Source organism: Vidua chalybeata, chromosome 1, assembly GCF_026979565.1.
Source record: "Vidua chalybeata isolate OUT-0048 chromosome 1, bVidCha1 merged haplotype, whole genome shotgun sequence".
Classification (NCBI taxonomy): Eukaryota; Metazoa; Chordata; class Aves; order Passeriformes; family Viduidae; genus Vidua; species Vidua chalybeata.
Window position 1 is genome coordinate 128,534,396 of NC_071530.1, and position 15,266 is coordinate 128,549,661.

The 15,266-nt window shown below is 39.3% G+C and overlaps 1 protein-coding gene across 2 annotated transcripts in view; it reads right to left on the reverse strand.

The window, feature by feature from the left end:
• The window catches only part of RUNX1T1 (RUNX1 partner transcriptional co-repressor 1), a 115,100-nt gene that overhangs the window by 46,006 nt on the left and 53,828 nt on the right, over positions 1-15,266 (reverse strand). For both annotated transcript variants that reach the window (XM_053944263.1, XM_053944254.1), the window contains 2 exons: positions 5,141-5,278; positions 1,153-1,394 (listed from right to left, as the gene is read on the reverse strand). In XM_053944263.1, coding sequence (XP_053800238.1) covers positions 1,153-1,394; positions 5,141-5,278 — 380 coding nt within the window. The remainder of the gene's footprint in view (positions 1-1,152; positions 1,395-5,140; positions 5,279-15,266) is intronic.

A 15,266-nucleotide genomic window follows, 5' to 3' on the forward strand; every position in this document is an offset into this window, starting at 1 on the left:
AAAAATCCTAATTTGCTCCTTTTGCTCCTAAGACCTCAAATGAAGTTAGAAATCAACTGTTAATAACAGTGGAAAAGAAGTTTTTATCTGAAAATCAGTGGAATGTGGATGTTCCCAAAGCCACCTTCAGCTTCTTTACCAGTTCCCTCATCCAAAGAGAACCATGTGACAAGCAAAACCCTATTAAACACTTATTTTGAATGCGGAAACAAGTGGAGAGCAAGAGTTACTAATGTTATACTGCCTACATAAAACTTCCCTTTGATGCAGACCCAAGTGAAAGGACATCCACTGCTGTCAGGTAGGGCTTGTGAAGATACAAGCAAAGACTGTGAAGTCACCCCTCAGCCTTAGTGCTAAACAGTGCTGTCAGTCTCAGCTCCAAATGAAATCAACGGCAACTGCAGCTGCTCAGAACAGATGTAAATTAGAGCATCACAATAGCATCTTCCCCAGTACATCCAATTATTGCTGAAGGAAATACATGGGAGACAACAATGTCTGGCAGAGAAAGGACTTGGAGTACAAAGAAGCCTGGGCTGGATTTCACTGTTTGCATGTGAGGGCAGCCCAAATGGACAGACGTAGGTAAGAAAGAGCTGAAATTTTCATTAAGCCATACCATCAAATAGAGATAACCTTATCTATAAAGTGACTTAAGTAGCAGCAGTGCCTTGTTGGGTTCATAATTATTTGGTTCAATGATACTGAGAAAGGGTTTTGCACAGCATAACTGCAGTCCAAACATACTCAGCTCACCCTTTTAACCATTGACACTATATATACAGGGCTCTCTTCTTTCCCCATCCAACTAAACTAGGCAAGTCAAACCATATTGTGCTACATTACCGGATTCAAGGTATGTCTACATTAGGTGTAATGCCAGTATAGATTGAAAACCCTCTCACACCATTACACCATAACAAGATACTGGCAAAAATAGTCAAGGCTATACCTAGTAGGGAATAGCTGCGAGTAGTGGGAAATTAGTCAGGCTACTCATGTTAGCTCTGTCAGCAGGAGCTGGAGCTTCACTCTTGCACGTTTGGTATCCCTAAAGTACGATGAATGCAGCGCATGTGACCCACTCATTTATAAAATAAACACATCAAGCAAGGAAGAGGGAAAAGAACAGAAAAAATACTTGCTTACCACAAGCCCTAGCACAAGGGTACGCACTCTCTCCCCAATCTCTGGTGAAATGTCATTGCCAAACTGCTGTAAGGTTGTAAGAAATCTCTTCAGTTTGCTGAGCTGCCTAGCTCCACAAGCTGGCGGTAACTGCTGGTTAGCCAGAGAAGAGGAAGAGGAAGAGGATGGCCCATTGCTAAAGCCATTAGGAGGAGATGGAGCTCCATTTAACGCTGTTGGTGAATGGCTAGTGCCATTGGTTACTGAAAGAAAAAGAGACAGAGGATAAAATAAAGATTGGGGTTGGGGAAGAGATAGAGAGAAAAAGGAGACAGAGGGAAAATCCATCAGCTTATGTTTTCTGCACTTGACCTCAGAATTAATTAACTTGCACAGTCAAAGATAATTAGCCTTTAGACAGAGTGACAGTCTGCAGTTTATATCTATTTCCCAAGTAGCTGGTGCTGAACGTTGTAGGGATTGGAAATAACAGCAGTTGCCTCTCACACAGCCCCTTCAAAATGCTCCTAGACCTGAAAAGCACCATTTGAATACCAGCCTTTTGTCAGAGGATTTTAAAAAGAGAGAGAGAGAGGGAAATGGAGATATAAAAAGCATGAGTGCATGTATGACTGAAGACAAAAAAAAATTGCTCTTTAAGGTAGAAAAAACGTGCAGACATATTTCATGAAGCCTCAGTTTATCTCTGAATATTTTTACTTGTGTTTGGTACACACAACTGACAGCTGTGTTTATAAAACAGGACCTTCACGTTTTAACCTTACACCACCCAATGAGAAGGTTATTTTTTCCAATACAGATTCCCTAGCTGCTAACATATGGAGTACACAAAGTTGTCTGTGCAGGTACAAATGCTGCCAATGCTCTGTGTCCTGAAGCCTTGCAGCAAGGGCAGCAAGGTAGACTTCAGAAGACTTCTCAGAGATCATGAGCAAATCTCTCTGCTTTCACATGCCAGCACCTTATCTCTGAAAAGGATAAGAAAGCACTTCCCTCCTGTTGCAAGGTTGCTTTGAGAATAACTATCTGAAGTCCTAAGCATTCAAAATTTATCGCAACGAGATGCATGCAGACATACTGAAGACAACAGAGAGTTTTTGGCAGCGATTTCAGTTTGAGTCTCATCCGCACTCTAGAAGAGAGCAGAGAATCAAACTGAGGACGTCCTCTTCCACTCAGGTAAGTTGGAACAGCAACACTCAAAACACATGCAGTTGAGGTTGCGTCTGATTTGCTAAAATGACATCAAACAGCAAGAAAAAGGATGGCTCCCCTAGAAATACAAGTGTACCAGTGCACTGGCAGGTGTGGGCACGCAGTATGTGACTGTACCCAGCAGCAGCTGCACTCAATGGGCCACAGCCCCGGAGAAATTTTCTGATTTTCTTTTGGGAATCACTCAGAACCCATTCAAAAAAAATATAGAAAATCAGGAACTTGTCTACAATAAAAAACACATAGGAGTATGCATTTTATATCACTTTAACTTGTTTCCTATTTAAAAGCACAATGAGGGCAAGCTAGCAACTTTAAATACTTTCAATGTTTCTCAATGACCAGCCTCTCTGAAGCCAAACATCCCATTCTCATCTCATTTTCTTCATGGATTGTCCTTATCTTTAACCAGGAAGTCCTTTTTTCAGGGTGGACACCTACTGCTAGATATAAATCACTACCTATTACTATATTTAAATCACTACCACAAACCTTCAAAGGAGTTTTTGTTGCCCTAGTCACTGCCTTCCAGAGGAATGACAGAAAAAGCTATGTGAATTGTTATCTAGCCTCTGCTTGTGCTTTCTCCTAGCTTTTGATTGCCTATTCTAGCTGCATGGGCTATTGAGAACAAGGATTTGAAAATGCAGAAATAGAAAGAAGCTGGCCTCAGCAAGTTCAGCTCCCTATGAGGCTCCAGGCCACACTCTGAGTGCTGCACTGGGGAGAGGTATCTGAGTAAACAAATATGTTGTGATTGCAAGGAACTCACATAGCCAAAAGTCATCCTACCAGGAACTTAGAAAATGAGGACTGGGGAGAATAGCAACATGTGCTGCTGATCTACCCTGACACCAACCAACAACTCTGTCACCCATAAGGGGCTGCTGTAGGCAGAGGATGCTGGGACTGATCAAGAAAGCAGAGAAGTGTGGAGTTCATCACTTAGGATAGATACAGGGAGAAGAAAGGCCAGTAAAGATTCCTCCCACAACAAAAGAAATAATGAAATAGTCCCATGATTTCAGTGCTTTCCTTACAATATCTGAATTTGCCAACTGGCAAAGTTGTGCGTAATTTCTAAAACAAAACCATGTTGCTAATCCAAAAGAATGTAGCATTTAAAATTTCAAACTACAACACGTCAAGAATTTTTAATCATCTAAATCAAAGAAAACAAAGATTTTCTAGACCAGAAAACAAGTTAGATCTTCCTGGTCTACGGGCATTCCCACTGTAGTAATAATAAATGTAACAGACACTCTGATAAAAGTGACTGTTTATTGTACAAGCTGGAACAGCTAAGGCCAAATTCCAAAATCTGATAGGGCAAAAGGCAATTAAAATCAGGGTTTTTTTAGACTTTTAGTCTTCAAATAAGGAGTCCCAAAAATCAAGCTGTAGTTCATACACCTTTCAAAGTGCTGAACTCAATCAAATAAACAAACATCGAGAAGCCTTGTGAGGAAAGTAAGTGTGATTAAAGAACATTTTCGTATTCCTTTTATGATTGCCAAAGATCATCCTGAACTGTTGGCAGGGCATCATACTGGAAAGCTTAATGTGCAAGAACCTGATCCTGCAAAAACCTAGAAACAATTTAACTTCAGACTGAAGCAGCTCCAATGTGAAGCTCCATGCAGGATGATTCAGGTGCTGGAGTTAAGCAAAACAGACAAATCTTTGCAGGATCAGGGTCACTGGGTTAAATGTGAGTTTATGTGAATAGCTGGCACAAACCCTCCTCACTGTTTAAGTTCAACATAAATTGTCAGGACAGGGTTCCCTGGGATAAGTAGTACAAAGGCCTCCAGCTGGCCTTCTGCATAGAGGTGAATTTTAAATAAGGCATTTAACAGAGAGAAAGGGACTAAAACAGACTTATGCAAGACAAATAGAAGACGCAGCCTTCATTCTGTTTAGGCATATGTATTCTACTGTTCTAAAAATGTTTTATTTAAAACGTGAAATGTAAACACATTCTCATGTTTATACTATTACAAGCCAGTATAAAAGAGACCAAAAAATTTGCAGCTAAATCTTAGTATGAGAAATGTGGATCATTTCATGACTGTGAAAAGAATAGTCCAGACAATGTGCCAGATTCAAATCTCAGTTATGCTGATATGAATGCAGCATACATCAAGACTAGTAGAGTTTGTTATATGTTTACATCAATAAGCTGAGACAGAGATGCAGCCCTAAGTGATTTAGAAAAGTGGTAACAGACTAGAAAACTCTAGATAAAAATTATGAAAGGATTTTAATCTTGGTTTTATATCGATATTAACTAGACATTATATAGCACTGAAATCAGAATTCTTCACTGAAACATAAGCAGAAGGAAGATTAGTATTTTTTCATTATGAATTATCTCCACTTTAAAAGCAAAAAACAAACAAACTCCCTGAAGTTTCTATACTCAAGGGAATGGGATCATTTAAACAACACAATAATATGTAAGAGAAGAAGGTTTTCTGTCCTTCTCACAAGAGGGCCAACCTGACCATTAAGTACATGGGAAGCCAGTGCTCACTGTTCTTCAACACTGTGACCAAGTGGTCAATGAAATACTAACACAACTCTGAGCTGAATGTCTTAATACCTTAAAGATGCATTAACCTGTTGTGAGCTTTGTTTTGTTTAATTAATTTATCCCAATACAATCAAATGTTGTTCCTGCCACTTCATGCACATTTCCCTTCACCTATTTTGGTTTCTGACATAGAACAGAAAGAAGATGGAAGAAAAGGAAGAAAATAAGACTAATTACACGTTGTGGGCGTAAATGAACTGGTTCTTGGAGCTCCTTGGGTAGTGGGAGGAGGTGGCATGGTTGGAGGCGTCAGCCTGGATTGTGTCTTCACATCCACAGGTGAGTCTGGCATTGTGGAATGCTTCTCAGTGCGATCTGCAACACACACCACAGGAACACACCGGTTTATTTCCCCAAGCACACCCCCTCTGACAAAAACTTAAAAGCTAATGCAAGAAGTGAGCCATTTCAGCATCTGCTGTGAAAGATTACACCTGATTCTCTACTCCAGTGTGCTCTTCCCAAATTACATCATCTAAACCTTACTTAAGAAGGTGCAACACATATGGTAAGACCTCATTTGTAGCAGTGCTGCATTATCTTCTGTTTTTATTTCTAGCATGTGCAGATGCTACCTCCCAAGCACTCCTAGAGCTGCAATAATGCCACCTCCCTTCAAGGCTCTCGTGTTAGCCAGGAGGAAAAAATAGATGAAGGAACAGGAAGATAATAAATCCCCTTATGACATCTCTTCCAGAACTAAAACCTGAAGCTCTTTAGTACAGGTGAGATATTGGGTGGAATAGTGGTTGAAAGAAGCTCTCTTCATGTCTCTTCTTTGTATCACCTGCTGCCCTCTCCATTGGTTCTCTTTGTAATCTTATGTTAAACTTATGCTAAATACACACACCCTCGGTATCACTGTACCACAGTGCCCCTGGTTATTCTCATATTCACCAGAAAAATAAACACAACATGCCAAAACGGTATGTCAATCATCTCATATGCATACGATTATTTTCAAATAAGCATGTAAGTTTGCACCATCACATATTAAGAACAACTTTCAATGCTCAAAACCTGCAAGATAAGCAGGAACATACCTCCCCAAGAAAACAAAACAAACATAAGGCAAAACCAGGAAAAAACTTAACACTTCTCTTGCAACTGAAGATCTAAATATACAACACATATGATATAAAAGCTACAGAAGTGCACTCTTTTTCCCAACATCTTTTTGAATGACACTACCTTAAGCTGTCTTTTTTAAATCATCCAAGCCCATATGTTTCATTTATTAAGTATGGGCAAAACACAGCAAAATTTACCAGCTGAAGGCAAAATTAAGGCTTTCTCACTCATGCCAGGAGTTTAGCAAGCCATCATGAAAAGAGATGAGTACAATGATGTTTAGCTTTGAATGGGAATAAGTCAAATTCTTCAGTCCCTTCTTTGGGGAGTCAGGGCTATTTATTTATACACAGCCCAACAGAAGTCTTCCTGAGCTCTACAAAACTATTCTGTAAAGCAAGTATGTGTTGCTGCTAATGGGCAAGCACGTAAGTCTGTGGTTTTAATTCAAAACATGTCACATTCTATAAATTCTGTCGCTTCACTTTGTGACACAATTCCTTGTTCTTACTAACAACATACAAACTTCAGTGTAATAATAATATCTGAAATTTGCTCTGAGAGACAATAACAAAAATTCAATGCAATGCACACATTTAACAAAGAACAGGTATGTTTAAAAGAGCATCAAAACACTTAATTATCAGAAAACTTAAATATGAGAAAGTTAAAAAAAAAAAAAGGAAGGGGGAGAGAAAAGGAAAAAATCAAAACAGCCCCTATACCCCCCAAAAATTAACAACACATAACAGATATCAATCTTTCTCTGTCTGAAATTGAAGAAACTGAGGAAGTAAGTAGTAAGTCCCAGAGGTGCAGCATGTCAGGTAGTGCAATTATAAAAGCCATCTTCAACCTTTGTTGAAATGCCTACAGGCAATGTTTCAGCTCTCAGTGAAAGGGACTAATTTCATATAGAATTTAGAGACAAGTTTCGGGAAGATGAGCAGTGAAATACCCCCAGAATAGGATGAGGGGAATAGAGATACAATTTTATAGGATCTGTAGTGTTGATCTAAGGTTAGTAAACCTCAGCTATGGAGAGAAGAGTAACCACAATGATTACCTTAAATATTACAGTTGTTCCACAGGTAAGTGAGGTATGATTTGCTAATCAAGAAACAGTAAATTATTACATGCTGGAAAACAAAAACAGGTTTCTAAACAAGTTCTATTTGTATTTCCTTTCCGTATCAGTATACTAAACCAGTTAAATCTCTATCTTCAATAAGCCATTAATTTATTATAAAGAACTATGAAAACTCATCTTGAAATGTTAATTACTTCCTTAATAGCTGAATTCATCTTGCACTCACCTCAACCAACCTCAGCAACAAGGGAATAAATAGCTTTCAGCTCATGTTGCAACAGAGGGAAAGAGGCACAGCAGTGAGCCCAAGCCCTCCTAAATAAAGGCAAATATTTCTCCCATGCCAAGAAAGGAGAGAGAAAGGGAGGCTTGCCAGAGCTGGTGGGGAGATAACAGTGGGAACTGCTGGTCCATCTGGTTTTCATTCTGCTAACACTCACATTGAACTGTTAAGGAAGGCAGTCCAGGTACACAGATTTGAAGCATGTGGGAGCGCAGACATAGGCACAGAGGAGATGGAGGTGGGTGGAAGAAGGAGTGAGAGAAATCGAGCTCCTCTAACAGACTGCTGCTTGCTGCAAGCAGGCACAGCCTGTATCCTCTAATTCAGCTGGTGATAACTAAAGCGATCCTGAGCTGTAACCAACTGCACGGCTCCTGCTCCCTCCCTTCCCTTCACTGCATTTCAAAGTTCAGGTTTGATCAGAAACGCACTCAGATCAGAGGGGGGAGACTTTCCCACAAAGCTGGCAATGTTTTGCTACTTAAATTGAACATGGTAGTGGGAAAGAGTGTGCTGGTTTTGCCCTCGGATTTCAGGTTGCCACTCTATCGTGATCCAAATGGTTTTTACTACCTCGAACAGTTTGCCACCCAGTCTGCAGATTGTTGAACGTATCCACAGACCCCTGTACTTCTCATCTAAATCTAATAACATTAGGTTTGATTTTCCCAATTACCTTTCTTTGGACCTCTTAGACGTAAACACAAACATGCTTTACATACCACTTACCTTTTTGTTACCTCTCTCTCTCCCTTGCAAAGCCCTAAACCCTATTCTCCTACTGTATGATTGCAGGCAGGCAGATTTCTCTCTGACTGTCTGTTACTATCCTAGTCCTACCTTCTTTAAGGAGACATTAAGGCTCCTTTCAAGCACACCCCAAAACATCTCTTGCCAGAGTACAAGATTATTTTGTCAGAACAGAGATTCTCCATGGGAGCAAGGAAAAAGGGCTTTTGAAGAAGTACAATGCAAAATACAAAGTTTTTCCACATGCTTGGAAGACACCATCACACCACCCAGGAGAACAGCCTTCACAACTCACCATTCCATCCTCTTTAATAACAAAACCCCTGTGGGAGCCATTCTGCTCGTACTGCTACTGTTTTACCTGTTCCTTACCTTTCCATACAGCTCCCTGAACTCTGAGGGAGTGATGGGACTGGGAGCACCTGTCTACAGCACCCACCCCTGTCCCACCACCCACAGCACCAGAGAACCTCAGCAGCTCTAAGACAGATGACTCAGGGGATGAAGTGGTGATGGACAGCCACAAATCAGAGCCACTGTTGACAAAAGTGTTAACAGTTCTTGTGATCTTATCTTCCTAAAGCTTTTGGTGTCTGACACTTAGCCTATAACTCCAGCTTCTACAATTCATTATTTATTTTTTAATTAATAAAAACAATAAGCCTAACACTTTTTACTGCAATGGTTGACAAATAGCTTGATGACATGAAAGCTAAAGACATAATGGTATTTAAGTCATATTTACAAGTCAATTTCCTTCAAGACATGGTATTTCACAAGGCTTTTAATGTATGGACATTCTTCATACAAACTCTCAGTGGATATTCTGCTATTCATACATTCAGAGGTAATGAGGATTTGGTAGGGGAAGAAAGAATCCCTCAAGAGGAAAAACTCTGATTTTAACATATCAAAACCTGCCTGGGTAAGATTTCACATACACGTGCTCCAGTTTTACAATTCAAAGACATATACATTGAATTTCACCTGAAATTCAGAAGAATTTTCACCATGTCTTAAAATAGCTCAATTTCTTGAATTCAAAAACATGTTTATGCTCGAGTCAAACCAAACTCCCCACTTGCAAAGCTAGTTCTGGCTTTCTTTTTCTTCAGATGGACCTTGACATTTCAAACAATAATCCTGAATTAGGAAAGACACACCAGAAAGTTTCATACAGGCAGCATGTCTCACAGCATCCCATTTAAAAGCATAGCCTGTATACACAGAGGGAGTAAATTCTTTCAGGTGCAACAATTTCTTCCACTGAATCCCTTTAAACAATGGCAGACCTGTGCTTCTTAGCCCAGTTCAGATCAAATGGGACTGAAACCAGAGGTCCTCCAAACTGGAAGGAAAAGGAGACATCTGCAACTCATTCTGTAGTGTTCACTGCAATCAGTTCAGGATGGAGAAAGATGGTGAAATAATGGTCTAGTCCTAATCCATACACACAATCCTCTGGAGCAGCAAGAGACTTAGAATAAATTCAGAAAACATGTTTCAAGTATGCAGAGATCTATTGCATTTGCTTTGGATTATATTTTTTATTTAAAAACAAACCCAAGCAAAACATTTTGAAATACACATTCTTGAATCTCCTTTACAGCATAGTGTGAAGAACTGTGATTTAACCACAGAAGTATTTTGCTTCATTTAAAATTAAAGAATATTGTAAAACCAACTTTAAATTATGTGGATTTCTTGGTTCATAGAACTATACTGTTCTTGTTCATTCAGTTTTTACAGTAGAGGTTTTTTTTATCACTATATTTAGCTGTTAGGTGAACACTGATATTTACTGTAAGCACAGTCAGCTTCTGAACCAAACAAGGAAGAGACAAAGCATGCAGGAGCTGGGGCAAAGAGAGATGTGCCTGCATTCAAACTGAGTTACTTTACTTCCTGTACCCTACAAGATTTAGTCCATTTTTAAAACAAGGCGGTCTTTCATAAATGGCAACATTTCAGCTCACATGGCACACATCCAAGTCTAACGCATCAAGGAAAGCTGATGTATGGAACAAAATATGGAATATATAAATACTTTACTGATACCATTTCAATAGCCAATTCAATGTCAAGCATTTCTAGGAGTGGTGTGTTTTCAATTTCCTTTTTTAAATGAAAAAAAATTGTGGTATAATATGCTGTGGCATTTATTTTACTTTTAGTTAGTGCAAACAGTTCCAGATGTACACTCAGGCATGAAAGATTCTTAAAAGATGCTTTATATTGATTGTACAGTACTTTCTACTTTGGTGCCAACATTTAAAAAATAAAAATAAAACTTGCTAAATTAAAAGAGTCCATTGTCTTGTTTCCTTTAAACTCACGAAAAGAGCAAGCCCCACATATGACACAAGGGATTAGAACCTGCCTCCACCACCCAAGTTACAGGAATCGAGACCTAAATCTGAAGGATTTAATACTGATGGTTTCTTAGACACGTTGGACTACTTTTCATTATTTTGAGAGGGGTGGCAGGGAATTTGCAAGCAGGTAACCAGAGACTGTGAGTCACAGTGGTGATGAACCTGAAGTCAGACAACCGCAAGTCCTAGGGGACAAATTCCATAGTTCTTCCATCCATAATGCTATCATGTTTCAGCCAGTAGGAACTTCTCCTTCAGATGTGGCCAAGCCACACAGCACCATTAGAAATAGGCAGTGTTTGTGGAGACCCACAACTCCTGAGCCTCAAACCTGCTGCTAACACCAAGCAGGACAATATTACAAGGTTGCCTTGGTTGAAAAGAACCCATTTGAGAATGAGAATGCATGGAATAAGCCTGACATATCTGGTAAATCCCACCCACTCCATGCACTGAACCCCTGTGGAAAGCTGCAAGTCATTCAATGCAGCCATGAAACATGACATGTGGACAACACCGCTGCAGACCCTCTCCCTGCCAAGCATGCCTGGGATTTGTTTGAGACTGGTACAGTCTTCATTCCATTCACCTCTCGGCCCTTTTGACTTCTTGATAAATAAATAAAGACCTAAACACAATGGATACTTTTGTGCTATACACAACAATCTCAAACAGGCATAATACAGACATAACTTTCTCTCAGCACCAGATGCAGTCATGTTATTGGCTTAGAAAGGCAACATCACTGGGTTTCCAGTTTCCCAGTAGAGAACTTTTATTTCCAGGTGATTTGCAGGAATGCAGTATCAGAGATCAGTTCAGACTCTGTCTTTTGTCACAGAACATTACCTCTGCAAGTTTTATCCACCAGGAATCAGAATCTATGTGAAGTGACTGATGGATATGAACAGCAAAGTTTTCAGATGACATAACATTCAATATTCTTTAGCATGCTGGGTATGAAGCTCACATGTTGAAGACGACCCTTTTGCAAGAGCAATATCGCAATTTTGCTGCAGTCTTATCTTCATTCTCCTCTGTTCAGATAGTTGAACAATTCATATCACCAGCTATTCTTCAGAATAAATGAAAGCACATTCGATTTACCCATTTATGCTCATTTAATATGCAATAGCTAGAAGAAATTCTGTATCCTGGGAGGTCACTGAAGTTATCTGAGGCCAAGTTATAAGAGTTTTCTTCATCTGTGCTAAAATAAGCCTTGAGCATAATACAATCTACTCTGTCTCTCAAAAGCTGAAAGGGATTTTTGTCTCCCAGTTTTGTAGAGCTTGTGAATGATACAAAGCAGGTAAATAACATTCTTTATGTATGAAAATGCTTTATGTCATGTCCTTTGTCCACAATGGTACCTTGACTGCTCCTGACAATCATAACAATGAATCACAAATGCAGAAGCATTCTCTTTGATTTCAGTTCGCTATGGTGAGAGGTTCTGACTGGCAAAAAGACTTGGTCCTACACTCATAGCTTAGCAGCTGAAGGCCAAATAATTACGCCTATTATAAAATAAGTAATGCATGAGTTCAATCTCAGAATTAAGACAAAAATGTCATGACTTTCTTTGCTTGGACATATTATTTTTTCCTGAAAGAAATAAACTTGCCTTACCATATAATTTCCTTTTTAAAGGGGGGGGGTGAATAGAAAAATAAACTTTTCCCTCTCATTTAACAATCTGACATGTTTTGACAGTTTCAAAACTATCATAAATTCACTTTCAGTTATTTAATAAAAACTGGCTTATGTCAGAATTGCACCTTTTTTAAAAAGCCTTTTTTCTCCTTCACCCTTTCTGGCTTTGCAAATTTTACCACGTATAATTGTTTGGATGCAGGAATGCAGGGAAGAAGAACACATTCTAAATCTAGATCTGCTACCACCATAATGATTTATGAAATACTTAGTGAGAACAGACAAGCAAAATAAGGCCAAACTGTGGCAGCTGCCCTGAGTTTCCATAAGCCCCCAGAAAATAAAGTCTACAAGTTCCTTTGTCATGGATGAATACACAACAGTTGGCCTGTAATGAAGCTGAAGACAATGTGGATTTCTTCTAAATATCCCACCAAACATAATGAAAATTCCTCCATATATGAACTAATGCAGTTAATAAGCAACAGTCCCATAATCAGTATTGAAACACTGTTTTCCCACTTACATTTTTTCCTAGATTTTTTCTTTTTGTTGACAAGCTATCCAACTAAGAACTGTGTGTTTTGAGTGGTTCTCTTGTGTTTCATGTCACAGGAAGTATTACTGCTATTCCAAACCCAGCTCACTGAACACTGAGGCTTAAGTGAAGTGACAAAGTGGCACTCTCTTGCCTCTGGCATGAAGAACTGAAGAACAGCCAGAGCAGGCACTGGACAAACTCACACCCCAGCATCCCTGACAAGCTACAGAGATGACCACCCCCCTACATTAGTAATCAATCCCTTTCCTATAAAGGAAATCTTCATGCTTTCAGTACTTTCAGTACTGAAAGTACTTTCAGGAGTACTTTCCCAAAGGCTCCCTGACCACTAACTCATTTCCTTTCTGTACCATCATCCCTGGAAGGCCTACCTTTGTCAGGATTACACACTATTTGACAAACTACAGATGAAGGCAGACTGATATCTAAGAAACACAAATGCCAGTCTAATCTAATTGGTATTGTTTGCATGCTCTTACATAGTCAACCACACACAGCACAGATCCTTCCCACCAGAAGTAAGAAGTTTTTTCTCTCACATCAACTGAAATTTCATAACTTGGTCTCCAGAAGTATATTTATGTTTTTAATCCAAAGTTTGTCCAGTCCTAAATTTACAGTAAATAACAGAATCATGGGAAGACTTGGGTTGGAAAGGGACCATCAAGATCATCCCCTTCCAGCCCCCCTTGCATCGACAAGGACACCTTTCACTAAACCAGGTTGCTCAGAGCCTCATCCAACCCGGCCTTGAACACTTCCATGGATAAGGCACCCACAGATTCTCTGGGCAACCTGTTCCAGTGCCTTATCATCCTCATAGTAAAGAACTTTTCCCTAATAACCAGTCTAAACATACTCTCAGCTTGAAACCACAAGCTTGTTTGTTATACAATGCTAAAAGTCTGAAGCAAAATAATTATAAACTTCTTTATTTTTAATGCACTTATACAAAGTGTAAAGGATAAGTGTACTTATTTTAGAAAAGTCCTAAGAGAATACTGATACCATATTTCATTAGATTTAGCTGGAACTGAAGTCTCCAATATAGACTACATAAAGTAATCTAAAGCAACTTATTTAAATTCAGGAAAGTTTAGGCAATAAACTCCTCTGCCAAAAAGCAAAAGAAGTTACTACAGCTGTACTTTTAAGGCATTGCTTGTATTTGTATAACAAAATACAAATATATGTACATATATACATATATACATGTACATATTTTTGAGGCTTTAGGCTCAAAAACAATCAAATATGGGTGTAGGAGGTGGTATTTTCCATGGTTATACATCCGAAAAGATGACACAGGGACTACCAAGAAGGTTAATGAATATACTTTTGGCTTTGCTTGATTTTAAAATGTGGAATTTGTCATGGACAAGTCAAGATCCTGTAAGGTGTAGAGTGGTGGTGGCCAGCCTGGGACAGGCTGCTCCCCACCTTGTGGATCAAGGTCCCAAATCCCTGCTCTACCAGACTGCACCATTTTACCCATCCAAAAACCCAGTTCCTCCAAGTGATAGTTCAAATAGTGAAAAGTCTGTTCCATTAGACCAGATGTGCAGGTCTGAGGAGCAAGACCATACCCATAATATCAAAAACAGAGGCAGCCAAGCTCCCTCTCTACCAAGTACCAGAACAGTCTGAGGAGGTCTGCTTATTCCTGCCATCTAACACAGACAGCTAAATTAGCAGACTAAATGTCCCATATAATCACTAAAGAGTTAGAGTCTCTAATTTTTAAATCTCTGTGGCTGCTAAATCAGGCATAAACATTCCCATATAGATCTAGGTTCTTTGCCTCATGAGAACCAGAAGCATTCAGACTGCTCTCACAGCGTGCCTGCTGTAAACAACCATTGGTGGTCCTCGGTGACCAGGCATAATAACTCCTTGGCTTCTATTCAGCTACTCAAGACAGGTATACGAAAATATATAATGAAGCATATTTCCCCCAGAAATACCTTGCTCAGGTGCTGGCACTGTTAGTTATTTACTGCCACTACCAGCAAGACAAAAGTGGAACTATAGGCTTTCCCTCTCTCGTTATTATACACTGACAATCTTCAATAATACAATTTATTATACTCATCAGTACTTTGGCATTTGTAGAAATACACATTTTGGAAAACTATAATTTCATATCAGATGATGCCATTAAAGATATCCTTTATTTACATGATTCACTGTCTAGACAAGAGTGTGAGAAAATACTCATTATTAGTTACGAGTCAGCTCCTCCTCAGTGCCACGCCACACCAAATGTCTTTTATGTGGATTACACCTCAATAAAGCAGTGGAGAGGTGAGAAGGGGGAAAGAGAGCCTCAAAAACTTCACAAGAAATGAAGACTCAAATATCTTCTTAGATGAGACAATACTATTTATTGACAAATAAGCTCCCAAGCAAAGCAAATACTACCATTAGCAAATCCAAAACTGTGTTTTGAATCATCTGGCCTAACACATCACATGCACTCTTAAAAGTGAAAGAGTATAAAAGAAGAAGAAAAGGAA